Raw genomic sequence first — 21,672 nt, 5'->3', positions numbered from 1 at the left:
AATTTATTTGTTTCCACTGAAATCAGAAAGAACTGTAGTTAAAGTGTCATGCTGCATTCACAAGCCCACTATAGCTAGCCAATTGCCACAGGAGTACTTAGAAAGGATAAGGAGAATTTTTGTTATGTGAACAAAAAGCAGCACTGAGTATCTTCACCTCTGAAGCAAGGACATTTGGGATGAGTTTAATACCCTTTTTGAAAGTCAAGTCTCTTCTATGACGTTAGTTTTGAAGGTCAATAGCAAAACTAGCTGTTACTAGTGTAAAAATACCACATCAGGTAGGAATGTTCATACTCTGAGTCTCTCCTCCATGAATACTTTTACTACTATGATAGCTGGGATGCTTCAAGCAGACTCCAGAACCTCCAGACAATAATAATGTTTGTATGCAACTACCCTCCTCTCTTTTATTAACACTGAGCTATAGCTGAATGTCACAAGTTGGGGGCTGTGCAGAACTGAGTTATGAGCTAAGCAATCCTGCTAAGGGCACAGACCTGTTCTATTGCTCTTTTACTCTGGGGCTGAAGAGGTAATCTATGCCTCTATTTAGCAAGCATGGATTATCTAATTCTGTTAAATACCACATGAAAAAGCAGCCCCCTCCACCTATTTCCTGTCCTACAAGAAGAGGAACTTCCCTTCCCGCAGGATCAATGAAGGGACATTCTGTAAAAGAAGGCTTAGTCTCTCCTATTTTTCTACAGGACAGCATTAGAGCCTGCTATGATTAGGCCCTAGATGTAACCCAGTGCAACATTTGTTTGACATTAAAAAAAACCAAACCAAATCAAACCACCCAACCACAACCCCCCCCCCAACATCAGCTTTCTATTCAACTTTAAAAAGCATTTTTTATATCTAATTATACACTTCATGTGGTTGCATCCAAAATACAATACTGCACTAACATGCACAGATAACTAAAATACATATAAACTGAAAATGCATTAACAACTTCAGTTTAAAAAGCAAACCAAACTATTCCTCCTGAACTTACTAAATACCAGTGTGTTCTGACTCTGTGAAGTTTCCAAGGTAACTGAGTAACATCTCTGACAGCTTAAGGTTAGAGCTTGCACAGTCTTATAATGTTTAATTTGCTGCTGTTGCTATGATCAACTTTGGCCAGCACACAAGAGGAGTCAAACACCATTTCAGAGTCCGTAGAGGAAAATGCACACATGGAATGGCAGATGCCATTCAAGCAGCTATTTTCAGTTAGAGGTATCTAGCGATAGCTAAAGTGATTTTTTACTTGAGTGTCTTTTTTGATGGCAAAACAAATTATCAATATTGTTGGCCAGCTAATTAAGTGGATATGAACGTTACTTTTTCTTTCCCTTCTATATGTACTGTTGCTTAGTCAGGTTTTTATCCTGCCATTACCATTCTGAAGAACAGACAGTCTCCAACTTATCAGAAACTAATTACAACATCTTTATAAAGGCATTTTCCCAGTCTAAATTTCAAATTTGTAAAAAATTAATCAGGAACTCTGATTACAATATGAATAAGGTTTATATAAATGTCACATTTTCAAGTCACTGTCCCCATCTCTTTCAGAATTACCTCCTTACCGTAACAACAACGGTGCATGGAACAACATACTACAGAAGTATTTTAAAGAGTGCACTTTAAGAGTATTTTAAAATGTACACTAAAAACAAAAAGGCAGAAAAAAACTAAATCAGGAAATTTACTTGAATTAGGAAAAGCTCTGCTGCCAAAGCCTTTGCTAAATTTGGCTCTGAAAGTTCATTCTAGTTACAGAGTGTAGTTACAGCCCAATAGGCTAACAAAAAGCTTTCTCCTAGATTATGAAGTCTTGGGAAGCAATCCAATTCCAAATGCTTTACTACCAAATGCAGACTAGCACGGGGCATACTCCATAAAGTAAGCCTCATCTAATACAGGATTTATGCACTTCTAAATTAGGCATTGTGAAACCTAGCTTACAGACACTGGCCTCCAGAGCAATGTACAACTTTCTGGGTGAGGCACCTGGAGATGCTTGAGTTCTGGGCTCTCTGTACCATGCATGGGTGAGTCAGGCACCCCAGAGGAGCTATGCAAAAACCCCAGACATTAACCTGGTGCTAGCTAGTTGAAAAAATTAAAATAAAACAGCATTGACAGAGCAACAAAGATATTCAAATACCCATCCTGCTCCATCGTCCACGCAGACTCAGAACTATGAGACCAGAGTCTCACAGTTCTCTCCCAAATGAAGGCATCAGCAAGGATGCTTTGGAACTTGTTTTTATTGTAATATCTGGAAAATGGAAGAAATAGTAGTGCTTAGGCTCACACTTACCAGTGCGGTATACAGCAATGAGTTTGGGATACAAGTTTATGCTACCTGGATAGTCTCTATATGGATGGATTGTTCCAAATAGCTCGACAATGGACTGGTTGTAAGAATACCAAGGCAGTCCTAAGAACAAGGAGGAATGTCTAGTACCATGGCCCCATCCCGAAACTAACTGGCCTAGTTGTCATCTACAGCATGGTATTGGTGCATATGCTCTCTTTCTGGTCTACTGACTTCCATCTGTGGAGTTTAAACAGAGGCAATGAACTCTTCTGTACAAACTGGCAAATACCTTGGTGGTCAGCCCCCTTTCCTGGAGGGTGAAAAAGCGTTTCAAGGTTGTCAGACTAAGTGTCCTAACTATTAAGTTATACCACATGTACAGGGCTTCTACTCTCACTGTGTTTTAGAAAAACATGACAACTAGCACAGATTACTTTGATAGTGTGCCCCAAAGACATTGATAAAATCATTCTCTGCTGGATCTTGGACAACCCAGAGACCAGAACTGCTGAGCATGCAAAGCACCCTGTCCCGGTTACAATTCAGAGATAACAAAATATTATCTTCTCACTGGTCAACAGCTGCTGTTTTTGCTGTGAAGTACTCATTCAAAAAGAGGAAGGCTTTTGGTACCTACACTGGAAAGAAGTCCAGTATTGTCAACAGACAAGAAGCAATTTTTAATAACCTAGATACAAAGCATCATATGAAGTCTACACAAAGGAAAAAGGTCATTAAACATTCAAGAAGTTCTGACATTTCATTTCCAGTAGTTGTGAATATCAAGAGGAATCTCACATCAAGTCCCAAGTACATATGGGACAGAGTCCCATTACAAAGTCACAAGCCATCATTGAGAAGGGTGAGACATTTCAAAACAGAAAGCAGGGCAAAACTGTCACCAATCACTCTTTCAGAATCTTTTCTTCAGAACGTCTTCTTAAAACTATCATCTTTTAGTAGTTTCAAAAAAGCTTACTAGTAGTATGGACAATTTTACTGTCTAACTACGCAATTCCTGTCTAAAAAGGCTCACAGTGTGAAATTGCTGAACTGTACATAAAACCAATTGCTTACATAAGCTTCAGTGCCCAAAAGGAAAGAATGCAATGCAAAAAGAAACTTTACAAAGAACTTCTGGGTGATCCCAGAGCTACAGGCCAGCAAGTCCTGCTTGCACAGAAAGCAAATTGGTAGGTACTACAATGGAGGAGAACATAAAAATACACACAGATAAAGAGGATATACAGAGGAAGAGCTGATGTGGCTCTTGTGGAGGGATGTCATGACATACAGATCTATTGAGTTCTGTCAAGAGTCAGCCACCATGCAGATAAGCATGACCTAGTTGATATAATGTATTCCTTTTGAAAAAAGTCTTTTGATAGAATCCCTCATCAAAAGCTCTTAAATTAGCTAAGCTCTCATGCAGTATGGGGGAAGGGCCTCCTGTAAATAAGTAACTAAATAAAAGACAGAAATCAAAGGGTAAAATACAAATGACGGCTTTTTACAGTGGGTAGGTGTTATCAGCAAGCACCTCAATAATGTGTTCTGCAGTATGTGCTTTTTAACACAACCCTTACAGAAAGGAGCCGCTCTTAAGATGTTTAGTTGGAATTGTTTCACACTGCCTGCAAATTAAGCACTCCTTGCTCTCCTCAAACCAAAGTTCTGTATGAGCACATAACCACTAATAAATGTACGTGTCTATATAAAAATACGCTTCAAACTAAAGCTACAGCCTCCTCGCCCTTCTTACTAGCTACAGAATATGGACAGCAGAACCTGAGTCCCCATTGAGCCCAGGGTAGATTGCAAGAGCGTGCGGATTTCCCTAATTCTTCATATTTATTTAACATTTGAATGACTTATTTAAAACCCAAAGTAGCAGACTTGGGGTCTAAAAGAAAATTCGTACTCTGGTACTTGACTTTGTTCTTGAAAAAGAAAAAATATTTATAACATTGCATCATGTGCTAGTTATTCACCTCACTTAACTTTTAGCTTCTGCTAACCTCACAACTCTACCTAGGAAACCATACTATCACCCCCTGTAGAAACCATGGCTTTTCAAACAGCTCAGCTGCACTGGTCATCATCAAAGTTCACTATTCTGAAAAGGTTAAATGGCTTTTAGTTCACGAACACCAGCATTTCTGAGAAGTAATTCCATTCCAGTTTCATCTTTTAAGTAGTTAATTAACTAGGGAGAAAATGAAAAGTGAAATATTAAATTCCCACCAATGAATATTTCTAAAAAAAATAAATTCAAATAAATAGTAAAGAACATGGTAGAGAATGATGACACAAAACTACTAAGAAGCAGAGAAGGTGGTAATTTAGATATTTAAATATTTAAAACTATAGATAATTATTTGGAGTTGTTTATATTTGCTTTTACAACATGAAATACTCTTTTAACTACCTTTTTTTAGCAAGTAGTATTAAATGTTAAATCAAGATCACATGGTTTATTCAGGCTCTGGAAACATTCGTACATCTCCAAAACAAATTCATGTAGGCCTTGGTCTACGATGATAACTGTGAGAGCTAGTTTATTTTTATAGACTGTTGCTAAAGCACTGGTGGACTAAAAATAAGTTCTGTCAAACAATGATACTGTATTCTCAATCTATAACAAACAAATACTTTCCATAGATCATCCAAATCAGGAGAGTGAAAATGAACAGTTATTTTTGAGAAATAATAGATAAGGACTTCAAAAAGATAAGATTCAGAAATGTCTACAGCTGTTAAGATGCCGGGCAAGTGGGTGAGGCAAGACACGAATGTTTTAACAGCCTTTGTTTGGAATGATATATAGCATATATGTAATGTTCACTAGTTTATAATTTCCTAGATTGGCTGTAGGTTTTTGTAGTAATCTTTGAGAAACTGTGTACCCTCCATGGCTTTTGCCCCTCTAACTTTCAACTTGAGGGCTTTTCTGAATAAACCCATTTCACTTGCTCTGCTCTGCTGAAGCCCTGTGCCTATATGCCAAGTGTTGCTAACTGAGCTGCTCTTGCGATATCAAACACAACCCTACAACAATCTCTATTGAATGGTCACTATTTATGTCTTAAATTTGCTCTCACTTGTGATTTAACATTACTGAAGTAACGCCTCCTTTGTGAACTTTTCTTTAGTGTGGCCAGTTTTACTATTTAAATTTTGACAATGGCTTCTCTAGAACGTTTTCATTGTGCAGTTTTACCAGGTTACATGTGTGCACCTGAAATCCTGCATCTTAGCTGCATTAGATCTTTCTTACTCTTTCAACTATAAATTGTTGTGGAGTTGAGCTTTCCTCTCTTGATGTGAAGACTGATATTGCAGCCTACGGGTATAGATATATGTTTATGTCTTGCTTTATATTCACTTATGTTGGCTTTGTGTCCTCTCAACTCAGAATTTCCACCAGATGCTATGGAACTTCCCAGACACAGTATTACTCCACCAGGTCTCAGTTGCCAGGGGAGTTTTTAGCAGGGTATAAAGCAACAGCATCTTCATCTTTTCATTCCACTACATTTCTGTAATTTTGATTTTGTTCTTTCTCACTGCAGGGGCAAGCCCTGCTTGTTTTGGGGTTCCCCCCCCAAAAACCACATTACACTTATTCAAAGACATGCATGAGATCTTTTCATTTAACATCCTTATCTAGCACCATGATGATTTTACTTCGTGTTCTTATTTTCTCCCACAGGGATAATTTGTATCCCATTCTTTACTGGCAATGGAGATACCTGTTGCGCACATCTTCAAAAGATGTCCCTGTTCAAGTTTGTGTATTTCTCAGCTCCTGACGGTTTTTTCCCCAGACCTTAGTTAAAAAAAATTTTTATTCACTTTGTATGCTAACATTCCCACTTCACTTCTGGAGACGGGACACCAGCCCCTGTGTGTAGACACTCCACTTTCCCCAGAAGAACCCACAGTGACTAATGAACTTAAATCTGCCTTTCAGAAATGCTGAAATCCCAAATTGTCTTTTTCCAGGTTGGACCTCCAAACTGGAAGAGCATTTCTGAGAAAACTACTGTTAAGTCACTGGACCTAAACTTTTTATCTGAAAGCTCCCAGGATCTTTTATCTCCATCCCACTGTGCTCTTAGTCAAAGGAAACAAATCCTCAAAGCTCTATTTCCAGTTGACTACTGTTTCTATGAATGCGATTGACAGCTTTTTTTTTTTTTGCCTTTTTTTTTTTTTTTAATTCATTACAGACATTAATTCCAAAACTTCAGGGAATGTTTCAGGCTCTGTCAGCTGAAGCACTACTGATTCTTCAGAGTAAAATCTGAAAGAAGAGACAAATGAAAAATATCTACTTGGCAGAACAGAATGCTGCTAACCTGCAGAAGCTACAGTAAACTCCAAACAGAATTTCTCATAGGATCTCCTTGTCAACGAGTAACAGGAACAAAACAGATCTGACAGCAAAGTGATGCCTACCATCTCCATTACAGACACGTCTCTGCCGTCTCCGGGACCCCAATTACCTTTTCCTACTCCCTCCTATCCAGTTGTTTTAGACGAAGAATCTCTCAGGCATTCCTTCCCACTGCCTGCACAGCGAAGAATAGCTCAACACTTTGCTCGGATGGTCAAAGTGTAAACTCAGCAAAAGACACTAATCAGAGTGCACAACCCTCCAACTGGTACCAACATGTAACACCATTTACAAGTCATCCACCAAAACGGCGAGTGTGTTCAATTAAGAAAGAAAATAAGGTCTGTACAATTGTGCTCTCCCTCTCATATACATATCTAATTCTAACAGTGCCAGTAGACTTAGTTATTTCATTGCTTTTTTACTAAATTTTTGCTGCAGTTCAGATTACAGAGTGCCAAACAAAGCACGGATAGGAGAAAATAAGATCCACAGTTCTCTTGCTATCATTTAGGTCACCTGGACAGAACATAATGCTTCATCAATGCAAAAAACAATCCTCTCAAAGAATCAAAATCCACACTCAGGATTGGCTTCCAGAAAGGAAGAACAAGCCATCTGAAGACTGCACTGAATCCTTGTATTATTTGGAAATGGGAGCAAGGTTAGGTTTTTCCTTTGTTTCTAACTGTCTTAGTACAGTAATGGCATAGAAAAAAAACCAACCAAACAAAAAAAACCTAGACAGACATGAATTCTATGGCAACAGACCACTGAAAATGCCAATATATTTTATATACTATTTTAAATTAATCCTCAACTATAAGTGATGATCAAAGCAAAATACCAATTAATTAAGAATTATATTTATGGAACACTCCGAAGTCTATTAGTCACTTCAATGACCCTGATAGCCCACAGCTTTTTAAATATGGCTTTACTAACACAGAAAGGCATGGTCTATGTAATATGCATGATAATGGATTATGTAAACTGCGTAGATTTGCTGAAGTTCTTACAGTTCAAGTGAGATAGGTCAGTTTCTCAGCTGTTCCTAACCATATTACCAGCTGCACAAAACATTTGTGGCCATTTCACATCCATGGTCCACTAAACCCTTGCAGTCACTGCTTTTCTTCCTCCTCCTCTGAAAAGAAACAGAACTGAAATTCTCTGGGTGCTAACACTAAGTATATTAGAAACAGCAGAAACAGAGACATATCTGCAGCTGGAGCTGCAGCAAAGATGAATGAAGGGAAACTATTCATTAAAAGGCTAGAAGAAAAAAAATCATTATTTTAAACAGTTACTATGTACAACATGCTGTTTATCAAGAGATAAAGAGATTAGACAGAATCCCGCTTTGTACTGAGCCCTGTAACACATGGTGAGCATCACCTATAGGCACTGTTAAAAGGCACTATCCATAAGATAGGCTAGATATTCTGAAACAAGGAACATTCTGTGCCTTGCAGTCACTAGTTCCAGTCAGAATGCACCATACTAGGAAATTCAGAAACACAAATAAACCGCTGAATGTATTTTACCTCTATAAAAATCCCAGTTCTTTCAAATTAAGTGGCTTTTCAGAATTAAAGTCGTTATAAATCCCATATGGAAGACCATTTTTATTAGAAGATCTTAAGAGCAAGATTTTATTTTGGCAGCAGCAGTGAAGACAAAGGGCACAGGCAAGCCTCGGAAAAACTGCCTCAGCTAAGGCTGCCCAGCGCTTCCTACTGTAACGCCATCTCTTCAGTTCTTATAACTTTACCAAGCTCTAATTGTTCAGACTAAAATTTTCCACACTGGACTTTTGCCAATTTTGAGACACATTTTTCAGAGGTTTTTTAGCCTCTTCCAAAAAAGAGGCTAGGGAAAAATACACTGCTCTTTACAGATTAATGAATTCCACTGACCCTTCCAACAGCTTGAGAGTACTAACACTTCAGAACGGGTAGGTTACTGAGTACATCTTTTTGCCAACCCTGGGAAAACGCTCCTGAACTTGGCCAAGTACAAGTGTTTGTACATACTGCTAATTTATGTGTGCAGAAGAGATTTAGATTTTAGGAACTCATTGATCACCCTATCCAAATACTATGCAGGAGGCAGGGAAGCCATGCATGGGGGACATAAACGATTAGAGATAGACTGAAAGTGAAAGATGCACAAATGAAGAGCCAACACGAAAGCAGAATCGGTAAGTGTCACCTGGGCACAGAAACTGGGATAAAGGGTAGTAAAGAATAAAAGTTGGCTGGTAAAGTGAAGGGGTCGAGAAGCAACAGCAGGAGTTTCATCTAGGAGAAAATGCAGGACGGCAACAAGCCAAGTCTGCACACTCCCCTCAAGAACTGGAATGAAACCCCAAATTGCTGTCTAGTAGACAAATGGTGAGACTCAGTATCTGCAGAACCGCAAGCAATACATCCTATTTCCCTGTGGACCACAGAGAAGATAACTACATACTACCCTGCTAAAATAATACTCTTAATTCAAATTACAGAGGCTCGTTAGATTGGAAGTTATCCATCCTGATAAAGAACAACATCTGTTTTTTTCCAACATATTTTTCAAAAAACCCTAAGAATTTACAAGTAATAAAACAAAGTTAAAGAAAAATCAAAGACTGCAAAACCAAGCTCTGAAAGTCTTTGCAATTTTAATTAGGCTTTTCTGTGCATGTATTTTATGAGGAGTTTTTGAAGACACAATCACATACTACAACTTCCATGAAATCCCCTTTTTTTTCCCAGCAAACGGCGCTCTGAAAGTAAATTAGTGCAGCACATGAAAAGGAAATCCATTCTGCAGACCTTTTTTGCAGAATTTAGAAGCTGTGCAATGGAGAAGGCAGGAGTTGAAGAACAAGAAAGATGATCCTACAGATTATGCAGCTAAATGCTGCACTTGAAAACTGGTTTTATCCCTGTTACTGATAAAATCCTTAGGGGATGCCAGGAAATCTGGGTAACTGTCTTAAGACCACAGGATACTGTCAACCTGCAGAAATACTTTCCAGAAGAACTATGGATACGTTTGGAATATGATGAGGTATTAGAGATGGTAATGTGAGAAAAGGAATTGAATGGGTTAGTACCTCCAAATGAGTACCAAAAATGGATGGTTACATTTGTCTTCTTCCTATGACTCAGATGCCCCAAACAGAAAATACAATTATCTTCTCAGTCTGTTGTGAAATTAAATTATTTTGTAGAGAACTAAATGGAAAAATGTCATTCTTTGAATGTAACTGTCCACATCTTATAATTAACTTGACACAGTTTGTGGTCATCCTCTTTTAATGTCTTTGCCTATACCTACGGAGTTCCAGCAGAGCAAGCAACTGACAAAGCTGGCATAAACTAGAGGCAGTTGGGGGAACACCAGGAACCTAGTGGTTCAGACTACAGTTGTCACTCTTGTACCTTTTCTAAACAAAGATTTTTAACCCTTGAATTTGCATCATGACACAAACACATCTCATAACCTTCTGCCATCTCTCTACTGTCTTACTCCTTCACAGTCAGAGGTAAAACATTGTCACCCCCAAACCTATCAGAGAAAAACAAGTCCGTAATATTTAGGAGACAAAACCATATAGGACTAATATTCAGTTAGTCCTTACCTCATTCGGTGGAACAATAGCAAAAGGCTGGATGACAGCTGCCAGTGGAATGCGAGCCTGTTTGGCCATATCTGAAGACGACGGGAAGCAGTAGGTAGTACATCGGATATAACGAGGGCTGGCGTGGCCTAGAACACCCAATATAGCATGCAGAATGAAAGGCTGTAAAAAGGAACCCACCTGTCCCAAACACAAACCAGAAAAATCAAAACAGCAACATAAAGCAACAAGCGCATATGCTATGTTAAATACATGCTTTTTTTCCTCCCATGCAAGCTTCTGCCCATCCCTCCTCTTTGTATGTCAGCCCATTGCCCCTCCCTGTGGGTAAATCTTTTCTTGCTGTTTGAGTTTAAAGCAGAGATTTAAACATATCAAGAAAAACCCCACAATTATTTGCAATAAGAATCTCAACAGAGATTAGTTTGAAACCTATCATATCTAAGGTCTTAAAAGAAAATAATATGGATGAAATCCCCAGTGGAAATGTCAACACTGTATATACAGAAATGCTGCAGACTGATACCTATTGTTAAGACTGCTCTAATGAGCTAGCTCCGATCCAGAAAACAGTATATCTGTGTTAACATCACCATGCTCATTTATCTTGCAAAATATAGTGTGCTAAAATAACCACGCCACTTCTTGCAGCACACTTAGCTCAGTTCCCTCAGTGAGAAACTGTGCTGTGCACTGCAAACAAGAGGACTGGAAAGGCAACAGGAGTTCAGAAATCAGCTTCCTTATGCTCCTTTTTTAACATCAAGCTGCAGCTCTGCTCAGCTTCTTGAAAGGAATTTCTTTGTTCATCAGAACTGCATTACCCCATTCTCAGATAACGCCAAAAAATCTTGATGTGTTTGTACATTTTATACAGTTTATCCAAGCACTGATAAATTAACGCTGGACTAAATGATACCATCAGTTTAATCTGCATGAAAATATCAAGCCTGCTGTCAAGAGCAGCACATGGAATATTGTACTTCCAGGCTCTAGGCAAAGGCAGATACACTGGCCAAAGGAAAAAAATTAAGTCAACTAGACAGCTTGTACGCTGCCCCTATCGCTTGAATAGAATTTTCCAAAATTCGTATCTTAAAACGTAACAGTGCTAGTCTCACTGCCTCTTCTAGTGTCCATCTTTCAAAATTTCAGAAGAATACAAAAAGGATTTTCAAGTTGTAATTTAAAACCTTGAAAAATTTTAAGTTAAAAAGAAAAGTTGTCTCAACTATTCATATTATTTTAGAGGTCAGGAAAGGTAGAAAAGGTGTTAAGCAAAGTGTAAGAATTCAACTCCCCTTCTCCCCGCCCCCCCCCCCCCCCCCCCCCCTTTTTTTTTTCCTTTAAAGGGAGTTTCCCATCTCATGTCCAATTCAGAGTAAGGAGCATCATTTTCAGATGAGAAATTTGAGAATTTAAGTTTTTTTTTTTTAAATTATATTTGATTTATCTTTCTAGATAAATCAGTAACAAGGACAGTTACCTTGGTCTTGGATTATGCAGTCTGTGGTGACAAGAGGAGGAACCTGTCCTCTTGTGTTTGTAGCATAGATCTGCCCTCCCCTAGAAGCCTTATCATTTTCAATTACTTGAATCTGATGAGTAAGAAGCAAGAAGAGTATGAGAAAGGTAAGCCATGCATTCAGTTACGTTCATAAACAGTTATGCTAACATCTACACCAAGTAACACTATTGACATTGTCTTAAGCAGAGGTGCTATAAACCTACCGCAATACAGGCTTCTGGACACTTAACAACTAGAAAATTATACACACAGCAGAGCAGTATAACTCTTACAACTGCAGTTGCCTGTTGGAACTCAGGGGTAACACTACACATTGGGGTGGATAAGACCTATATACAGTGAACAAATGAGTTGTTTAGAGTAAGTATATTGACTACTAGGAGGACAGACCTTTTCAAGAGAGGCTAGCCAGCAAATTGAGGAGACTGATGATGTAAATAACTCCTTGCTACTGAATCTGGCCTTCTGTTCTCCCAGATCAAACTGAAGTGCAAGGTTGCATCACCTTACTCAGATGCCATATACACCAGGTTATCTTTTGTATGACCATAGTTGTGCCAGTTGCAGTTCTTCATACATGAATGTACAGGTAATTGATCAGATTGCAAGGGTGGGAGGGGTTAGCCCCCATTCCTCCTGACTAGGCTCCATGCACAGGGTGGTTAAGAAATAAACAATAATCTACATAGTAGATCCCCTTCCTAGCTGAGCTATATTTCAGCACTGCCACTTAGAAAGCAGCAATTTAAAGTCCTGAGAAAAGCCTTGTTGGCCATTAGGTAGCATTTCAACACTGGAGCTCAGGGTTTTCATTCTCTAGGTCAGACTACCATGTTGTGAACTTCCTCCTAGAAAGAAAGTAAAGGAGAGCAATCACAGAAATTTTTATTAAAATGAGGCAGCTCTGATCATGTACAGATTTACTTTGGTTGAAGCCTTGTTTATAGCAATTTACCATGTAATGTCATGAAACGCTCATGAAGCTGACTTTACTACCGAACAAATTCCTTTCCCATACGCTTCCTCCCCTGTCACTTCTGCACAGTCCCTCACACCTGTTTGATACTTTTCAGGATATAACTGAAGTTATATAAAGGTGTATTTTGTTCCACACCATAAACCGGCTCACTGAGATGATACCATTATTCCTCCTCTTCCCTCAGAGAAACTATCTCTTCAGCAATCTGGTTTAGGGAGTAGCCAAACAGCTGTGAGAGGCAAGAGGAATGAGACAGGGAATTTCTGAAACTGGCTTTGCTGCCGCTGCTGGTATGCCATGGAATAGTATCTTTACACTGCACATGAATTTCTAATAATAGCTAGGGAAGTTCAGAAGCCTCTGTTGGAAAGCAAACAGAGAAGAAAACCAAAATTAGTTGCATAGAGTTTATTGATCATTGTCCAAGAGGTATTTCCTAACACACTGGAAATAATCTGGGGCCTGTAACTTTCCCCCCCCCCCCCCCCCAATAAAGTTTTTGCATTGCAATTTAAATATACAATACAGTCCTCAGAGAGCTTGTTATATCTTCTGCTTGATTACTTTTCCCTGCCTCCTTGGCTTGTATACTTATTGCTAACTCTTGCATTAGAAGGAAAAAGGTTTTGCTCTAAAAAGATCCACTGGCTGAAGAAAGCAAACCACTTTCAGACTTAGCTCTGCAAAGGATCAATGTACCATGGTATTCTGCAGTTAAGTGACCTAAATATATCATTGTTCTTGGAAATAATTGTTGACAAAGCCCAGATGCTAGTTTTCATAGATGTCAGAGCACATATCAACCTCTAACATATGTAAGAAAAATATAAATCAACAATGGCTACAGATAAGAAGCAAATTTATCTGGCCACACTACTGTAATTATATAATGTAAATATAACAAGAGAAATACACATGGTCATACTTATTCCTCATTCTGAATTAGCTTTTTGCCCTTTACAGACATTGACCCAGATCATGTTTCTTTTAAACATGTCATCATGTCATTTTGATCTTCTCTGTGCTGCTTAAACAAACCTTTTAACCTATTTTAACATTGCTGTCATAGTCAAGGCTGTTTATTCTACATGTGTAATTGAAACAAGACATCAGTCCATGCTTTCATGCCAGACCTCCTTCTCCCCACCTCCCTCCTCCTTTTTTTTTTTTTTTAATTAGACAAGACCATTTTATCCTTCTTACGTAAAAAGCACCATACTGAAACACTAGGAATGACTGACCTATTAAGGGCATTTGTTAATTATACAGACACTCACTTTAGTTTTTTTTACACAATGGTTTTCAGTTACATTTAACTTGAAAATTGCCTTTAACAGAGGCAATTGCAGTTGTTACATTAACCTCTAAGTGATTATCAACAAGCATTTTTCCAAATTTCTGGGGATTTCACATCAAAACCATCACTGGATAAAACAAATAATCCTTTCTAGAAGGAAAAAAAAAAAAATCCCAATTTAAGGCTGCTCCCTGCTAGACAGTGTCAGGCTTTTACACAAATGCTTTTCCCTCATCTTGGTGGAACACAAATTCTTTCCTGTACAGCAATACTACCTCAGCAGAGAAGTGGAAGACTCCTTCACCCAGACTAGCTTACAGTGTGGTGGTTAATACATTTTTTAAGTAGAAAGTTCTAGGTCAAAGCTGCAGGACACAGCTGGCTTCAAGAATCCCAACTCTCCAAGGACCTTTTGACCTGTCCAGACAATTGCCAGAACCAGTATAAGTGTGTGCATCAGAATGTGTTTTCCCCATGAGTTCAGCACATTTTCTCCCTCTACTTCAATTAGCTGTTCTCAGTAAATAAGTTAAATGCAGCCTGCATCTCACTAGTTATTCCTCTGAGTAACAATTAGACTATTTAAGATGGACACAACCACAACCTTGTTTTCTCTTTCTCCAATACCATTCTAAGAAGAAACACTGTCCCACCAGTGCATGTTCAGACGTGCTTCAACAGCTGAGCCTCTTCAACCTGTACGAAGCTTAAGCATTAGGTATATTCCAAGCTACTGAAATCTTTACAAGGCTGCAGCAACTGGAAGGATGCTCAGGCAAATAATTCTAGTTGCCTGGGAAACTCCTGAAATCAAACGGTGAGATGGCGTTCGAGCATGGGACTTCTCAGCATTTCCAGGATTGCAGTTTTAGACTTCACGTACCTGTACTCTCCACAAATTCTACTTTAGGTGTCTGTTACTACGTTTAAGCCATCAAACTTTCTGGAGTGAAAAGGAAAGGTGATTAGCTGCAGTGAATGCAAGTAATCCTTCAGTACTGCTCGCTGTCGTACTAAGACTCCTGTTGAGAATTCCTATTAAAGTATTTGGAGTCATGGGTATGTCCCACATTCGATAAGGTTATAAAGCCTCTTCAGTACTAAAACTAAGGTAATGCATTAATTTATCCAAAACTGACAGCACAGAGTACAAAATTGCATGTAATTAAGAAACACTAAAAATTGGAACATACCTTGTGAACGAAGCCACGTAAGTGCAATTTTATGTTACAAAAAAACCCACCGACTGAAATGAATACAATATTAGCATTGTCATTCCTTTAACTAAAATGCAGCAGAAATTTACTTTTACAAAAAATTAGTGCCACGTTACTTACTGGGCTTGGAATAGAGTCAGGATCAAGCTTCTTCTGCTGTGGACCTGGGAGCTGTGCCGGACCTCCAGGAAAAGCACCAGGATAAGACAGTTGAGATCCTGCCATCTGAGGACCATAGCTTGCTGCCGAGTTACAAATGACAATTCATTTAAAGTATTTAAGTTGCGTTATCAATTTTTAACATCAACTTTTGCCACACAATTCATTCATGCTCAGCTAAACGCAACTTCTCCTTCCCTTCTGTTTCCAGCAAGTAAAGGACATGGATTACTTTGGCTCATGCAGTCTGCATTTTAAAGGTAAGCGTAAGACTAGGTGCGACAACTTTGGCTCCAAAGTTCTCAGGTATACGTCAAGTAGGATGGTTAGTAGAGATTACCACAGCTACTCAAACCAGGCCACTACATTAGTGAGAATCTCTCCCCTAGCATCAGTCAATGCAAACGGGTCTAGTTAGCTGACTTTTTAGTTGTCAAAATAACTGTTTTACTCACCTGTGTCAGGTGAAATAATTGTATTCAGTTACAATTTTTTATTGATACAGTAAAGCGTTTTTGAAAGCCACTTACGACAGCGCTGTAAGACAGAGAACAACCTATACCTTTACAGAGTATAAGAAAAACTCCTTTCTATAGTACATTGTGCCTCTACTCATTACTAACCAAAATATTTCTGTTCCTGATCCAAATTAATTTCCTTTTTCTTGTTACAGTCTCAACAGAGCGCTAAACTTTTGAGCAAAAGCACAGTCTGCCTTGAATGTACTGACTGACAATGCAAATCTTTCCATTCTACAAAAAAAGGATTAAATTTTCATTTTTCCAAGTCAGCAGAACATCAGCTGTGAATGGTCACAGTTCCACCAGTGATTCTCCATACATGTTTTGTTTTCAATTACATAACAAACATCCTTCCTTACCTTGCTGAGGATGATATCCAGGCCCTGGAGGCTGTCCTGAAAGCTGCTGCAAGTTAGGATTTGGGGGGACAGGCCCAGGGATTCCATCTTGTCTGGCCATAGGAGGCAACGATGGTTGAGCACAAAGGCCATTAACATTATTTGCTGGTGGAGGAACCTGTGATCCAGGTGGTAAAGCGACTTGCTGCTGGGTTGGTGGTGGTAGCTGTGGACCCTGAAAAGATGCCGGATGCCCAGAAGACATGCGAGTGCTCGGAGTAATGCCAGGACCTGAGCAAGAAACTCTGTCAGCTGAGACAAAAATGAAAACCTACTAACTCTGTGTGGAATGTGTTCTATTTTTGGTCAATACATTTACAATATATAGGCAATACTGTATCCCCTACTGACAATGCTGCATTATGGGGATTCTGAATGCCTGTTCACGTAACAGCATAAACTGACCTCATAGTTTAAGTCTGAACTGATTCAGATATTCAATTTTATTTCTTCTGGCTCTATTTTCAATAAAACCCAGCAGCTGGGGTGGATGGGGAAAGACAGAGGGAAGCCAGCCTTTGACAATTCTTGATTGGAATACACATAAATCACTATTTGCTTTTGAAATAATATTTAATTTCATAATGTGAAACAACATTCTTTTTGCTTAATAATCAATTTCTCTTATGAAGCATGTTTTTGCTAGTCTATTTGCATTTCACCATGACAGGTTTGATGGAAGATAAATCCACTCATTTTATCCGGTTTACAACCATCTTCTGGTTTTGATGCTAAAAGATGAAATGTGGGAATTATTTTGTACACACTGGTGAGGAATAGTTTGCTGTTTATAAGATCCAGATTCCAGTTAGAATTAAGAGGACCCTGGAAATAGGGGGGGGGGCAGGTTGAGACTTACAATCTGTAAATACTTATTACTTTACAAAACCTACATTTTTTAGTCAAATTTCTCCCCAAAGACGTATGGCAAAATAATTTTCAAGAAAGCTAAAAAAATAACCGAAATTACATTTGGAGCAAAAGGACCAATGTGTTAATATACAAATATTGAAATGCATCTTCTGCCAGACTTGTTAACTGAAAAAAAAATTTCACATGCAAAACACAAGCTCAGGTTCTCAGCTGGTACAAACAAACATCACTCCAGTAGCTTTACAAGCTGTGAATTTCAGCACTCCGTCAAGTTACACCAACTTAGACTTACGGCTAAGGAAAAATCAGAAGAACAAAACCCAACACAGAGGCAGAGTTGTAAAGAACCTATGTCTTCAGTGGTCTGAAGGGTACGTCAACCTTCCAGCGTGTAACCCAAACAAGAACGTTATTTTTTACATAATTATCGCTGAAAGCAATATAATGAAGGCAGGAAGCAAAAAAAAAAAGTTTTGCTCTAAATAATATGAGTTGCTATATATGAAGTGCTCTAGAGGTGCTGGGCCACACTTCATCCTGTATAAAAAGGCCTAAGTTAATTATGCACTTGCAGTTCAGTACATCAAGGCTGAACTCAAGTCTAAATTAATTTTTCTAAGGTGAAGAAGGTGTAAGTTTTCACAAGCAATTATACAAACAGAGGGTCAGACCCATGGTATTTATGCAGGTTTCATTCAAGTCAAATCAGCAACTCATAAAGCCAGGGTAGGAACAGTGATACAGTATCAGTGCAGCCTGAACTGAAAAGTTCACCTTTACAGATATCTTACGAAGATATCAACCACCAAGGTGATCCTAATTTAAAAAATTCATTCTCCTAAACACACTGGCCTCAGAAAAACAAGATGCTAATTGAATTTTACTCCTTTTAAATGAAATGCTAAATTTCACCAGGAAATACTCTGGAAAGGCAGATATAACCAAACAGAAAATTAGAGGTGGGAAGTAATTTACATGGAAGAATCACATGATCACATCTTTACCTTGTGGCTTAAGTTTGAGATGTTTTAACCTCAAAATAAGTGCAAATAAATTTAGATGAAAAACTAAACTGTAAGATTTGGACAAAAAAGAATACAATAGTTTCAAAACAGAGAGAAACTCTAAAAAGCTGAGAAAAATGAAGCCCTGCCTGCATATTATTGCTCATGCCTAGGCTGTTACTGGCAGGATCACCACGTAATCTGAGAAATGACTGATAAGATAGCTGACTTCTACGGAAGGTTCATCAAACATCAATTCAGAATGAACCCAAGAAAATCGATTTAAGGAATAGGATGAGGTTTAAAAAAAAAATATTCCAAGAACTTGAGCAAATTATAGTGGTCAAAGATTTCATTTTCTGTTTATGGAGAAGTTCAGTAAGTTTCTAATTATCATAGTCTTAATAGCTTTAAATGAGAAAAAGCCAATCAGATCAGATAAAACTGATTACCATAGCTATTTATCTGCATGCTGTTGAGCTGGTTAGCAAGTTGTGTTGTAGATGAAGTGGATGCAGTATTTGGGTAGGCTGGTTGTGACTGATGACTGTAGGGAGGATAGGAAGGTCCTGTATTGCTTGGAGGTGGAGGGCCTTGAAACCTGAAGGGAAAAATTAGTGCAGTTACGCAAAAAATTAAATCAACCAATCATAATTCTAGAAGATCTCATACCTTCTCAAGGGTGGTGCTGAAACAATTAATTAGGACAGCGAAACTCTTAATTGCTTACATTCTGCTCAGAAAATGTATACTTGTATTAAAATAGTCATGAAGCATAGAGAGATTGCACACTTGTTTAAAAAAAAAAAAAAGACAGTACATATTTGTTTGCATACTTGTTAGAAACAAAGAAGAGCGAATATGCCATGGCAAATAGAGAGTAGTAATAACTATATGAAAGCTTGAAGATTAAGAAACACAAGCTTCTGAACCTATCGCATCACTCCATCCCCTTTCCATGCTTATAAAGGAAAATTACCTATGGGGGATGGGTGAAGAAGATTAGGAGAAGCATCTGTGAAGAGAAGAAAATGAAGTGAGAAACTTAAGATGTTCCCTGTAGTAGAGGAAAAAAGAAGATGCAGGTTGGGAAAAACTGCTTCATGATTATCAGATATGGAAAAACATGAATGCAAGAAAAATAATGAAAGAAAAGAAAGCGGTAACACACATGTGGCTTATAAAGATATTTCCTACCAGACTATTTCACTCTGGAAAAATAAGATCTCAGGCTATCTCCCAGAGATGATCTACACTGATTTTCCTATGACCACTTCTAAAACTGAGGAGGGGCCTAGCTATTTCAAGTGAAGTAGAATTCACTTTCCTTGAAATTTTGATGTGTAAATTTCCTGGCCTAGAATAGCAACTCTCAGCAATTTGGGAATAAAACAAGATAAGGTGAAAAACAGTAGATGTGCAGCTGTCAGGGCAATGACTGGAAGCTAGGAAAGAGAATCAGTATTTTTCTGGGTTGGTCATGTCCACTCAACTCCGTTTCACCTTGCTTTTTCATCTTCAGAACAAATACCACTTCTCCCTATGCATTAGTACACTGTCTTTTACAACTGATCACCAGTCTCTCTGAGTCCTCCTTTACACAGTGATAACACACAGCCAACAAACAGGCTTCCCTATTTTGATGCCTAATAAAACACATACATGGCTTTATTTGAACACAAGTAACTATACAATAACTAAAAAGCATGGAAGCAGATTAAGACTTCAACCAACTAAAACAAGAATGTTGTTATACGGTGTCAAGTTCACTAAAACTAAAATAGCTATAGGTACGCAAACTAATTTTGCCACTCCCGGGATGTGAGCAAAATAATTAACATTTGACAGAATTAAATAAAAGAGCTAAGCATATTTACCCACTTATAACTACCTGCAATATAACCACTATGTAATAAAGCTTGGCTATCCCCTCGTACAATCACTTTTCCAGGATTTCTTTTTACAGCTTCCACCTTTCCCTATTTTCTCCCTTCCCCACTCCTGTCTCCTTCACTTCTTCCTGTGAGCTCTGGAAACGGCACTTCAGATAAACTCTTCATAGTCAATCTCAGACCTAAGCAAGAGAGTAGCAGTCATCCATCTGAGAAGGTATAACAAAACTGCATTATAAAATGTCTTTAAAGTACCCTATGGAAACTTGGCTATGATCCCACAACAACGAAGCAAAGACATCCTAACAAGGGGGGGGGGGGGGGGCACGGAGGGGAGAACTACAGATATAGATACATGCACCAGCTTCTAGTCAAAATTCGCTGGCAACCATTAATTTGTAAATAACAACTTCTTGGTACCTCACAACAAAGGAGAATTAAGACAGCAGAAAGCAAACAAAAATAATAATGCAACTTCTATATCAAACAGCACTTATAACACCTTACTGCTGCTTTGAAGCGATGGGTCTAAGATCAAAAAGAAAGCATAATTAAAAAAACTCCACACAATGCATGATAAAGACCTGACTGGCTGTAAAACGGAACTTAATGAGATTACAGATCATACTGTAGGATCTGGCAGTTTAACATCACAGGGAACCGAACCAGAAGATCCAGTTCAGAATTCGAATAAGTCAGAACTGCTGAAGATTAAAGGGATGCCATACTTAAATGTCAGTGAAGCAGCCGAAGAGAGGTAACAGAGGTCAAATAGCTTAGATCTCATGTATTAATTTTTGAAAGTCACCTATGTGGCTGTTGCCCTGGTGTACTGGGCCCATTCTGGAAGTTGGTCTGGCTGAATTGATGTGTACCAGGTGGTGGAGGCCCAACAGGAGCCGAAGATCCAAAAGGCACAGACAATTTTGACACACCTGCAAAAGAAGAAGTACTTTTATGTAAGAACTCTGTAAGAAAGCACAAGATCAAAAAATACAAGTGTACAGCCCTGCTCTACCAATAAGAATACGGGCTCTAGGTGGCCCTACTTGAGCAGGTGGGTTGGACCAGATGACCTCCAGAGGTCCCTTTCAACCTCAGCCATTCTGTGATTCCATAAGAAAGGACAGATTTCTCGTCAACTATAGAAGCAGATATGAAAAAGAACAGATAGTAAAAAAGGAAGCAAATCGTAGTTGGTAACTTTCCACCCAAAAGGGACAGTAAGAAAACAAGAATGAACAAACAGACCCTGCAATTCAATTTGGGATACCGGTAATTCCCTGTCACCCAGTTATCTTTATAGGTAGAAGCAAGAGGTCCCTTTGATTTCAGAGACCATGATCAGAAAGAAAACTTGGAACAACCTTTAAAAAAACAAAAACAAAAAAACCCCTCCATATGTAGAACCTGTAAACCTATGCTAAAAATGGTTCTTAATTCAGATCTAGAAC

General features: G+C 38.5%; 1 protein-coding gene across 5 annotated transcripts in view; it reads right to left on the bottom strand.

Moving 5' to 3' along the window:
* The window catches only part of SEC24D (SEC24 homolog D, COPII coat complex component), a 135,530-nt gene that overhangs the window by 30,228 nt on the left and 83,630 nt on the right, over positions 1-21,672 (bottom strand). For 4 of the 5 annotated variants that reach the window (XM_030025526.2, XM_030025511.2, XM_030025518.2 and 1 more), the window contains 6 exons: positions 21,027-21,153; positions 18,779-18,927; positions 16,411-16,680; positions 15,492-15,613; positions 11,837-11,948; positions 10,351-10,478 (listed from right to left, as the gene is read on the bottom strand). In XM_030025526.2, coding sequence (XP_029881386.1) covers positions 10,351-10,478; positions 11,837-11,948; positions 15,492-15,613; positions 16,411-16,680; positions 18,779-18,927; positions 21,027-21,153 — 908 coding nt within the window. Of the gene's footprint in view, positions 1-10,350; positions 10,479-11,836; positions 11,949-15,491; positions 15,614-16,410; positions 16,681-18,778; positions 18,928-19,305; positions 19,342-21,026; positions 21,154-21,672 lie in introns of those variants that run through there. The other variant, XM_030025545.2, reaches the window with a different exon arrangement.

The sequence above is a fragment of the Aquila chrysaetos genome, chromosome 1 (assembly GCF_900496995.4).
Source record: "Aquila chrysaetos chrysaetos chromosome 1, bAquChr1.4, whole genome shotgun sequence".
Classification (NCBI taxonomy): Eukaryota; Metazoa; Chordata; class Aves; order Accipitriformes; family Accipitridae; genus Aquila; species Aquila chrysaetos.
Note: the sequence above shows the minus strand (reverse complement) of the source record. Positions and strands in the feature narration are given on the sequence as shown.